The sequence below is a fragment of the Buceros rhinoceros genome, unplaced genomic scaffold (assembly GCF_000710305.1).
Source record: "Buceros rhinoceros silvestris isolate BGI_N320 unplaced genomic scaffold, ASM71030v1 scaffold27747, whole genome shotgun sequence".
Taxonomy (NCBI): domain Eukaryota; kingdom Metazoa; phylum Chordata; class Aves; order Bucerotiformes; family Bucerotidae; genus Buceros; species Buceros rhinoceros.
The window spans coordinates 2,895-14,372 of NW_010421976.1; the positions used below are offsets into that span (position 1 = coordinate 2,895).

Genomic DNA, 11,478 nt, shown 5'->3' on the forward strand with positions numbered 1-11,478 from the left:
GCCGAACCAAAAGGCTCTCTCTGTTTGGTTCTGTCCATTTACCATGACCTCCAGGTCTAATTTGTCTACCTCCCGCTGTTGGAGATGCTGAGCTCCCTTCTGGTTTCCGTCTGGCAAGCGCCTGGCTAGGGCTTGGGTGCGCTGTCTTCAGCCTAGGATGTGGGGTGGGGACAGGAGAGCTGTCCTGAAGGTGCCTTTGTGCTCCACAGCAGGGATGCTGATGGCTTATCTCATCTCGTCTCGGGTCTATCAGGTGGGTAGCTCTAAAAACCGAGCATGGCTCAGATTGTGCTGGGCGTCTAGCCAGAGAGAAACGGTGAGGAGAGAGGTGGTGCCAGGGAGGCGACTCCCGCCACCAGCGAACACAGCCCACCTGTAGCTTGTTGGAAAGTGGTTGAAACAGCAGGATCAAGCGTTTTGCAAGACTCTATTGATCCGTTTTGACGGCAATCGTCAAGACTGCGTGTTTTGATAAGGTCAGAGTTTTGTTTTAGCTCTGATTTATATTTGCCGATTCAACAAAATTAAACAGTTCTCAGGAACTTATTGGTCCTGTCAAAGTTTCCAGCAGCCAGTGATCCTGGCGTTTCATTTCAGTGAGGTCAGTGTTTTGCTGTAATTTTGTACAAAAGACTAAAGTAGAAAATCTCACTCATCAAAAAGGAACATTTCAACAAAATATTTTACAATATTATTTTAGTGGAAAAAAAAGGTCTGGAACAGGCTTTCTTTGCCCAATTTTGGGATGAAAACATGTTTTGAAACTGTGGAATTGACTTTGGGAAGAGAATTCTGGTTTTAATCCAGGTCTAGCTGTAACAGTCTGGGGAGGGAAGGAGGTAGTAGCGTCACCCGCTTTTTGTAGGAAGGGTACGCAGAGGTCCGGGTGTCTGTCCTGAGCAGTGGGGTCAGGGCTTCCCAGGCTGCCGGGCAAGTCTGCAGGAGCTGTTTACATTTGCTTGCTCCTCACAGCCCTTTCTGTCTGTCTACCGGAGGCTCCAGCTGTGCTGCCAAGGGGAGCACTCACAGCGCCGTCAGCAGAGCCGTGCACTGGCGCCGAGTGCCCTCCGAGCTGGAGGGAAGGCAGGAGTGAGCTCGAGCGCAGGGAGAAGCATCCGATAGGTTTTGCTGGCTGGGCTGCAGAGCAGATGGCCAGGGTGGCCCACAGGGTCCAGAACACTCGTGCAGTGACCCTCACTCCGGCACCGGTTGCTCCAGTAGCACTTGTTTCATCTTCCCAGTGAGTCACCCAAAAGCAGCAATCATGGAGGCTGTCTCTGAATCCCCAGCGTGGAAAGAGAGCAAGACGTGGCTGTGAGGAGAGGAGAGGAAGGCACCACCTTTGTAGCAGTAAAGGGAATGAGAGGTGGCCGGGGAACAGCTGCGGTTTCACGGCAGCGGCGAGTCCCCGAGATAGGCTGGCCGCTGACTTTCATAGCTTACCTGTGGGGTTCCCTCGCAAAGAAGGGAAGCAGTACATGGTGCTGTCCACCTTGGCTCGTGTCCTTTTCTGAGCCCGGATCCTCTCTTGCAGCACAGGGATTGCTGGCTGATTGTGGTAGGAAGAGCTCAATGTTTTCGTTCCTGCGCCTGCACTGTCTGGTGAGGTTTTTTAGGAAGCCTCTGAACATTTCTCTTTTCTTTTGTTATTTATATTAATTTTCTTTTACTACTGGCTCCCCCCAGTTTGTTTTATTTTCCAAGCAAGAAAAGTGCAGACTGGACCATTAAGGCAAAAAAGTACCAAATATCTGCTATAAGTAAGCACATTTTCAAGGTTCTCTGTGTTCAAGTGAATGCACACATTCGTAAATACGTGTATGTGCAGGGCATGTATTGTGCATCCACACACCTATGAAAAGAACAGCTGAGAAAAATCACCGTGTGATACGGACTGAAAATCTTGGTCCAGAAAGAAAAACAAAGGTGCCGCAGTGATCCAAACCGGGCCCTGGCAGGTTGCCACAGATGGCAGTAAAGTTGCTGTCAGTGGACCCGTCCCATTGAAAACGCTTCATTGAAAAACGCCCAGGAGATAACACAACACAGGCTGCTTTCTCTAGGCTTCCTCACAAAAATACGTTTTCCAATGGTAAGGTTTTTGGCCTCAGAAGTGGAACCTTTTTGTCAGAAGAGGAACGTGTAGTATTTTAGGATTTTGTTCTGCTTGCCTGGATTTCCCTTTGAGCTTTTGCTGCCAGAGCAAAGCTGTTTGCAGAGCTCCAGCAAAAGAATAGTTTAGAAAGAGTTATTAATAATAACCCCTCACACAGGCAGTGGAGCAGCTCCTGTGCCATCCCTATCCTGCCGGTGGAAAGGGACAGCATAAGGAAGAGAGGAGCTGGCCCCTAATTTCAAAATAAAGAAGGTTGGCATCTGCAGCCCCTGTTTGCTCCCTCTACAGCTCCAGGTTTCCTTGGTCATCTAGGATTGCCAGGAGCGGATGCTGCAGCTGCACCAAGATTCCTGTAACAGCAAAAATACAGCGAGACCTTGCTGCTAGATTTGGTTGTGGGGAGCAGTGGTCCCTTCTTGCCTGCTGGGAGCAGCTTTTTGTGGGAGAAAAGGAAAAAACTGCTTTTATCTGGCTGTGCACGGGGAGATGGTGTGATGATACGGTATTCAAACAGAAAAGTGCTCAGACCCTGAAACTCCCGCCCTTGCTGCTGCTGCTTTCTGGTTCCTATTTTAAGTGCATCTGAGATGGGACCTTTCTGACACTGCGTTGCGCGGTACGAGCAGGTTTCCTGGCCCAGCCCAGCTGTCACTCCAGGAGGCAGCTGTCACCCTTGACATCTCTCGGATGGATTTCTGATATTTTTTGAGGGGAGTCTGTCTCCATGACTTGCAACAAGCAGAGAGAGACTTCCCTGCCCAGTGCTCGGCGAGGGGAGTAAAGCCTCTCTGTAGCACCTGCTTTGCCGTTACGCCCCAAAGGCGGTTGGACCCATGTGTAGGTTATCAGCCCCTCTCCGTGGACCGAGGTCCTGGCAGCATCGGAGCACCTGGAAGTGTGCAGCACATCTGTCCCCCGCCATAATGTCATGTGTTGCTGTTTGTCTCATTCTTGCCGCAGACAGCAAGTTTCCGCTCTCTGCATCACGGGGCCAGGGCTGCCTGATCGCAGATCCCTGGGCTGGGCTCCTTATCACCCAGGCTCAGCAGTGAGCTCTTGCGATAGCTTACATCTGCTTCAGAAAGGTGAGCGTGTTCTCTGGCAGCAGCAGAGCTGGGGCCCTGAGAAACAGCAGCGACAGTCAGCAGTCCAGCGATACAACCGTGGTGATTTCCTCAAACTTCACGTTCACATCTGGTACAGGCTTTCAGAGCGAAAGAACCTTCTCAACATCTGCTCTGCACGGAAAAACCAGCTGGCAGGCACCCACGTTTCATTTGCATGCCCAATTACCCAGCTCATCAGCTCTCTGTTTGCCACTTCACCCGCTCCCCGTGCGACTCCTCCGCTTGGGCTTGGGGACGCGGTGAACGCCAGCTCGCAGAGGTAGAGCTGGGTCTGGGTTTCTGAGGCAGGTGAACGTTGCCTCGCTGCGCGCGATGAGCAAAGCCTGAGGCTGAAGCCCGCGATGAGCCCAGGCAGGTCACCAGCCCGCCGCTGGCTCTCCGTGGAGCACGCAGCCTCCTGGTGCTTTTGTTCTTTGGGCACACAAGAGCTGTGTTGCTCTTAAGGGAAGAACCTGTGGTCTGACCCACCCATAATTAAAGCTTAATTAAATTTGGACACTGACTGATTGTAGGTGAGCAGTGCAAGTAGTGTGTGCAGAACTTCTGCCTCTAAGAGAAGTCTTTTATTTGTTGGTTGCTTTTTATGACCCGGCACGTTTTGTTCTTAAGAATTGTTCAGAATTCGAAACAAAGAGGAGCAAAACATTGTTTCGTATGTTGTTGGGACTTTGAGGTCAGGTGTCATCAGACGTCGGACTGAAAGAAACACGCAGCTCCTTCTGAGCTGCTGAGTTAACATCCAATTTTTCACTTGGTGGATCGTCAAAAATGCCCTTCGCTGTCCTCAGAGTCCAGTTGTGCAGCCGGTGCTCCAGGGCTAGAGGTGACTGCTGTATGCTCGCCTTTGGATAGCTTTAGCGCTGTTCGTGTTGAGGCAAGAACCTGCCCCTTGACTGGCTGGAGCAGGGCTGCTGGCGCCACTCGAGTGTGTGTGTTAAGTATGTGCTTGGAGTGTTTAATTAGTGGGGCCCCTGGCTGCCGCACTGTGTGTGTGAATTACGGGGGGTTGGGTTCTTGGCCACGTTTAAACACCGCAGAAAAATTATTTCTGATTGGGTTTTGGGGTTTTTTTATCTCTTTCCTTCTTCAAATTCTTTTTTTATTTTTTAAATAAGTAATTGTCCTGCTATGAAAAGTTGAAATATCCCTGTGTTCTTTCTTTCAGTTAAAATTGTGCACGGAGGTGGGTCTATTTGTATATGTAATATTTTACTCCTGATAAAACTATGTGTGCTTTTACTTCACAGGAGGTTTTTATTCACCAGAGAGTTCGGGGTGTGCAAGAATTGATGTGTGTTTGCTGTTCCATTGATCTTATTGGACCAATCCTTAAGCATCTTTGCAGAGTTAGAGCCCACTCTCCTGTTCCAGATAAATTTTAAGGAGGAAAAATTTGCAGTTTCTTTCATGCTCTGTGGAACATAGACTCCAGAATCCAAATTATTCTTGCAGCAATGTGGCTTTTGCCTCCTTATACACTTGTAAAGCTACAGAGAGACAGATAGGCTGAAGCAGTTCACAGCAGCCACCTGTTTGCTGAAGGTCCATGTGCTTTACCTTGCTGTGGGAAAACCCCCTCGGTGTGGTGGGATAACAGAGCTCTGCCATGGAAAAGGCCAAAGTCCTTCTCTGTGCCATATCTTAATCTCCCTCTGCTGCTCTGTTTCTTGCTGTGGTTTGGATTTGTTTCTCCCGTGTCACCCGTGGAACGATCGCAACTGAAAGCCTGGCTTAAAATTGTGTTTGCCAGGGTAACAACGGCAAAAACTGGGGGCGGGGGGTTTAGCAGGGCACAGCCTGGAGGAAGCTGTGGCTTCTGTGGGGCAGCACAAGGATCAAAGGATGGGGAGCAACTACCCACGTGTTGTTTGCCCCAGGTCACTGGCTCTGGGTAAGGTCTCTGGTTTCCTGACCCAGGAGCTGGCATGCCTGCCCCCCGACGCATTCGGCTGGCAGTGCTTTCAGCTCACACCCCTACCCTTCCTGCCCTCGCCCGCCACGGTCCTGTACTGACCCCAGAGATCAGCTTTTATTCCTATTTTGCTTTCTGACACAGCAGAAAGAGCTGCCCTTATGCTGGGGGAGCACGTGCTCTTTGCCCGGCATAAGGGGAGAAAGGAAGTGCAGCATTAAAAACAACGATAAAACACAACAAGAAGCAACTTTTTCCTTCCACGGTCCAGTTCACCATTTTCCCTGTCCGTATTGCTTCACAGACGCACTGGATCCACTGGGTGTCCAGTGTATGCCCAGTGTAAGCGTGGGTCACCTGGCACGCTGTCCGCTCTGCACAAACCTGATGCTCGATTTCAGAGGATGCAGCTTCCCGCAGGAGCTGCCCCTACTTTCATTTGAGCTGTTTAACCCCTTGAGCCCTTGCAGACAACTCTGGCTGATAACGTTGTTTGCTTTACCTCGGTGTGCGGGGAAGCCAACCCTGTGTTGAGGGGTTAAGCCATTCTCTTAACTGGATTTTGCTGATTGGATTGTCCTTCCTGTTGATGCTGCGGGCGAACTGTAATCACACGAGCAACGTCAAAAATCTGCCTGAGCCGGGAGGCCCGGAGCTCTTGCCGCAGCTGGGGTGGCTGAGCCAGTTTGTGCGGCCTCTGGCTGCCGGGACCCTATAACTAGCATCGTGTCTTATCGCCTCTGGTGTCCCCACCCAAACGGTTAGCCAAGCAGGGACCCTTTTCTGTGAGCAGAAGAAGATGGCGCTCACCCCTCTGGAGCTGTAGCAAGGCATCTGCCCCGTGCTGCCGGAGTATCCTCTGCAGTACGTGCCTCGCTGACGCCAGTCTGCTCAATCTGCTTGCCTTTGCAAAAGGAGTTCGATTTCTGAGAGCAAGGCGCCTGCGTACGTTTGGTTTAGAAGTTCTGTTTAATTCTCTTGTTTGTATTTTACAGAAACCTGTTTCCCGCCAATCTGGTTGCTGCAGCTTTCCAAACGGTAAGATGTGTGTGGACTTCGGACAGGACTTACAGGGCACAGACAAAGAGACAGCTCTCTTTGGCAAAGTGACGAGAAAGGTGGTGTAGGACTTACCCAAAAGTAAACCAACTTTTGGTAAATTAATTTGGGTAAATTAGGTGGGTGTGATTTGTAAAAGCACCTGATGTAATCAGGCGTACAACTTCCATGGCGAATGGGTTGATTTTGAAAAATACTCCTCAGACAAAAGCGTATCTGTAGCCTCTGTTTTATGCCTCCACCAGAAACGTTCTGTGAACTTGGATACTGCAGGCCGTGGTGGGCGGCAGTGGCCAGCTGCTGTGTGCCAGGCTGCTGGTCGCTTTGCAGGAGCTGTCTGGGGAACCCCTGAGTACGCGGTTTGCAGCTGGGCTCAGGACAGAACAGGCTGAAGGCTTCCAGGCTCCTGTGTGTGTAGGCACTTCCTGAGGGGGTTTTGCGGTGGTTTCCGTGGTATTATCCCTTCCTGCTTTGGTTGCTCAGCCTGACTTCTCTCCTGATGGAGGACTAAGTGTGGCGGGATGGTAACTGGCACCAGAACATGGTGTGGTTTGAACTGGAGCTGTGGCGCTCCAAGAAGATATTGATTTAGTTCTTACTGCTAGTTTTAGCTGTTGGGGTAGGCACTGCTGAGAATATTGCTATGGGGCAGAGTGATCCTTTGTGATTGATACAGGAGCAGAATGATAGTTTTTGCCTTTGTGGTATGGGTTGCTTTTGTATCAAAACCAAGGTCAGACTCTTAAAATCAAGTTCCATTTCAAGTGTATCTGTAACACAGTACAAGTCAATCTGCTGTAAATAAAAATAGGAGCAGTACAAAAACATTGTTAAGGAAAGGATGTTCTGTGATACCTCATCCGTCAGCGTGCTGTATGTTCAGGGATGAAATAGTCTCCTTTCCTCTGTGCTGCTCTTGTCACTGGTAATTGGCAAGTACGAGCTTTTCTTTCCCCTATTTTATATCAAAAGAAAACAAGTCCAAAAGAGTGCCCTCCTTTTGGGAGGTGTCTAGCTTATTTATCAAAGTAAACTGTTGCCCTAGATTTTAGGTTTTTCCTGACAGTTTTAATGCCTGCCTCACTGTGGGTTTGTTCAGCTGTGGTTTTTTTTTTTCTTACCTGCAGTATGCAACAGAATATAAGATGCTACGCAGAAATACTACCTCTGGAAATGTCACGGTGGAAAAGGTAAGGTCACTTAGGTGTTCATATGCGTCCTTGAGAGCTGTAGTATTTGACTACAGTCACTGGAAAGAAACAAGTGCTTTACTTGCCTGGAACGGAGACACACACAAGCCAGATGAGTTACCCACAGCCACACAAGAAAGCTACGGTCAACAGCAAAGTTGGGCTCAGCTGATCTGACCCTTCAGACCTTATTTTTAGGCCATGCTTTCTTGAACCTGGTCTCACTTGACCTAAATTTTTATTATTCACTCTGCCTAATGTTTCCAAATATCTTTCTGCAGACTTGGAATTAAATGGCAATTAAGTTGTCCCCTAAACCTTACTCTTCATTAAAAGTTTGGAGAAAATGAGCTTTTTAGCACCACCCAAGGCTCTTTAAAAAAACCCAGAGGGGTTAGTTGAGAATTTTTTCTTGTTGCCCTCCTGCTTACCACAGTAAGAAGTGGTCTGAAGGAGTAAAAATTATAGACAGAACATTACAAATAGGCTGCTGTTGCAGTGTGTCTAATGTGCGCGTGTAGCTAAGGTAGGGAGTGTTTTCTTACGTATGGAGCTCATAGGACTTCCAGAGATGCTCTATATCCGGCTGAGCAGCATCTGTCCTTGCAGCACAGGGCTGTCAGGCATCTTTCTTGTTGTCCAGAGCCAACATAGTAATTATTGCTGGACCTGCACTATGAGACAGAGCCAGTATCCCAGCCCATGATGTGTCACCTCACTCCAAATAAAGTATCTCATGTGCTTTCATGGGATTTGGGGGAGACAGGTCTGAGACTTGAAATGACTTCCAGGATTATCTCCCATTTGTCGGGCTCATTCTGACTATCTGAGCTCGGTATTGGGTGTTTTGAATTATTTGAATCAGTATGATTGGAATGCCCCGGGGGCCAGAGGCTTGTAATATTTGTGTTTGTCATGGAAGGGCTCAGCTGGGGCTTGCCCACTAGTTTGTAAAACCATCCAGGAAAAAGCAGTTTGTGCTGGTCCAGAGGGATTCTGAAGCGTATCCCTGAGTGCAGGAGGTACTGGCTGTGCTAGCTTCTCCTCACCACGCACGGTGCGAGAGCAGGCGATGCAGAACAGTGTGTTTCCCAGCTCTGCTTGCAGCTGACGGCCTGAAGGGCACCGGTCCCGGAGGCAGGGTGGCAGGTGACTTGGACGGCTCAGGAACTGAGCAGGGGAAAAGTCAGCCCTTGCCTAGAAGCCTGTTAGCAGATGGTGAGCAGTTTCACTGGGGAAGGAGGCAGCCCCATCTGCCGGGGCTCTGCCCGTGCCTGTAAGGTTGCGTTAGCCCGGATCTGCGCTCGCCCCGTCTGACGCGGCAGTGACTGCAGAAGGGCCGTGTGATCCCAGATGAGCGCTTTCTCCTCTCATGCCGTTATATCCTCGGGCAGTACGTGCCCATGCAGCCTCGTGCTGCCGAAAACCGAGTTCAGCATGAAAGGCTGTAACAACGTGCCCGCAGGCGTGGGTGTGCGCTTACAGAGCATAGTTATCCTTCATTTAAGCAGGGGTAAACGAAAGGGGAATAAGACTCTTTTTATTCATCTCCAGAGTCAGGTTCGGTAGGGGCTCCGTGGCCACCAAGCACAGCCCAGGGCCAACGCTGCCCTCCGGACCATAGCCATTGGCCTGGCTGTCGAGTCCTTTTTTCTGCTTGTTCAAAGCCATCACTCCTCCTCAAGAGCTGTGAATGCATCTTTTGGCAACTTAAAACGTGAGATTCTTTTTCAGTTTTCTTCTTTCCTTTTCCCACTTAGCAGACTCCTATTTGATGCAATATCAGAAAAAATACTCTGAATTTGTCACCAATGCCTGCTTTTGCCAGCAGCTATGATGTAAAGGTTATTTCCACTATTACTTTTCCAAAACTTTTCTTCAGTTGTTGGAGCCAAACCAGAGGTGAGCATCCCTAATTCCAGAAGACGCCCTACTGTCTCTAGGGAAGAGCAGACCAAATAAAGAGAAAGCATCGTCTCAGTTCTGTTAGCTCAGTTTCAGTACTAGTCTGACGTCTGTTTATGGTTAGATGAGGATTAGGTTTGGAAAGGAAGAGTATGATTTTTGGGTAATACGTAGCATAAATATCATAGCGATAGAAGTTGGATTCCAGGGAAACAAGATCATATTCCTGCCTGATGTCTTCTTTCATCAGCAGAATGTCTGATTGAAGAGGAGGAATGTTTTCCTTCTACCTTTCATGTGAATAGTGTAAAGCAAAATTTTCCAGTGATTATATTTTTTTTCCCCCACCCCATCTTCTCTTGCTGATGTTACGAATAGTGGAGCACGTAGATGTCTGCTCAGCTGTGTCCTTTATGCTGTTTCACGTGCTCCCCTCATGTTTACCTTGCTTTTATGGCTATATCCTCTCTGTTTCTTCGGCAGCAAGGCTTCCTGGGGTACGGCCTATCTTGGTTCCCCATCTGCAGCACAGGGAAGCTGTGGGGGGACTTGGAGTTCCTCTTGTGGCAGCAGTAAAAATACACAAACCAGTGATTGCTCTTCTTCCTCACATCACATGGCTGCATTTTCGTTTCAGCCAGCTACTACTGGGACAGCTCAATGTCAGCAGTTGTTTCCTTGATAAGCGTTTTGTTTCAAGAGCTAAAAAACAATAGGATCTTCAGAGAGATTCAAGGACCAGAAGAACTCCATGAATCTTCCTACCAGAACACATAATTTCAAGCAAACAATAACCCGTCCCGTAGTTTGTCCAGGAACAAAGCTCTCATTAAAGCTGATTTTGTTTGGTGTCCACAATGCTGCTTGGTTTGGCAGCTTCTTTGGGGTGATGCACTCTTCTGTTAGAGTACAAAAAGGCTGTTCAGCATCTGCCAGTTTTGGAGGCTGGGATTGAGAGGATCTTCCATTAAGGATTTACTGCTGGACCCTTTCCACGTTGTGCTGCAAGGAGGTGAAACTCCCTGAACGCTGCAGACTGTGCCCTTGATTTGCAGGGGATGATTTCTTTCACTGGAAATTACTGCCCCGTGCAAGGGATGCACCTTCTGCCTCCGTCTGCAGTGACAGGAGGCAGCGGTGAGTGTTGTGTGTGGTAAAGAAATTGGCTCAAGAGGCAGAAGGGGAGAGCAGGGCCTGAAAGGGGTGGATAGAGGGAAACTGCGAAGAAGATTTTGGTGGCTGTGCGCTGAGTCCTCCCTCCAGTCACCAAGAATTCAGGGGTCCCCAGATCACAAGACGTAGGCTTGAAGACTAATAAGTGTCGGTACTTCTCATCACCGCTGCTGCTGTTCTCCAGTGCCCGGAGCAAGCTGGAGAGAGACATCAGTGAGGGTGGAAGAAGGCTGAGCATCATGTATTGTTGGTCTGGAGAGGTATAGGGGAGAACTGAGGGGAATCGAGGAGAATTGGCCAATTTGTGCACAGCAGGACGCTGTGAAGGTTAAGGTGAAAGGTGAGAAGCCACCTGCGTTCTGGCCATAGCTAACTGGAGACGCTACTATCTCTTGCCCTCCTCTAGCTTCCCCTGAACAAAATTTGGCAAGCCTTGGCACCCATGGCTCTGAAAAAGGGGGAGCAGCCGATGCTTGTGGGGATGGATTGATCTAGAAGAGCCCTAGACTTCTCTAGGCAGGGAAGTGACCTTCCAGATGACGCGCTAGGCGCTCTGGCCCTGGTTCTCTTGCGTGCCTCCCGAGCGGTGTCCTGCGCTGTGCCCCCACAGCTGGTGGCGGGCTCTGCAGTCCGCCTGCAGATTCAGTACACTTCTGCCTCCTTCCTCGACGGTCTCTGAGAGGGTCAGATGGTAACAGGTTGCTGGGCTTCTGGCTCACATCACCGCGTTTAATGAGCTGAGAAGCAAATCTCCAGTGGGAGGAGTTTAAAGAGTGGAGATGCTTTGCAAAACGTCAGTATAGAGCAGCAGAATGAAATTCCCTCCCAGTGACACCCAGGTCAGGGTGCTGGGCTCTTCCGGCAGCTTGAAACACTGAATTTCTGTTCTGGGACAAAGTTTGACAGAATTTGGTTTTGTCCAAAGGAAAACAAAACCAAAAGAGCATTTAGTGTTTTTAAGGGGGTTTTTTTTTGGGGGGGGGGGGGGGGGGGGGG

At 49.4% G+C, this 11,478-nt stretch overlaps 1 protein-coding gene across 2 annotated transcripts in view; it reads left to right on the top strand.

Annotated features, from left to right (window-relative positions):
• Positions 1 to 6,154: 6,154 nt before the first annotated feature.
• Positions 6,155 to 11,478, top strand: part of SLC1A4 (solute carrier family 1 (glutamate/neutral amino acid transporter), member 4) — a 14,949-nt gene continuing 9,625 nt past the window's right edge. The window contains exons 1-2 of one of the 2 annotated variants that reach the window (XM_010139899.1): positions 6,155 to 6,193; positions 7,342 to 7,404. In XM_010139899.1, coding sequence (XP_010138201.1) covers positions 7,360 to 7,404 — 45 coding nt within the window. In that variant the 5' untranslated portion in view covers positions 6,155 to 6,193; positions 7,342 to 7,359. The remainder of the gene's footprint in view (positions 6,194 to 7,341; positions 7,405 to 11,478) is intronic. The other variant, XM_010139900.1, reaches the window with a different exon arrangement.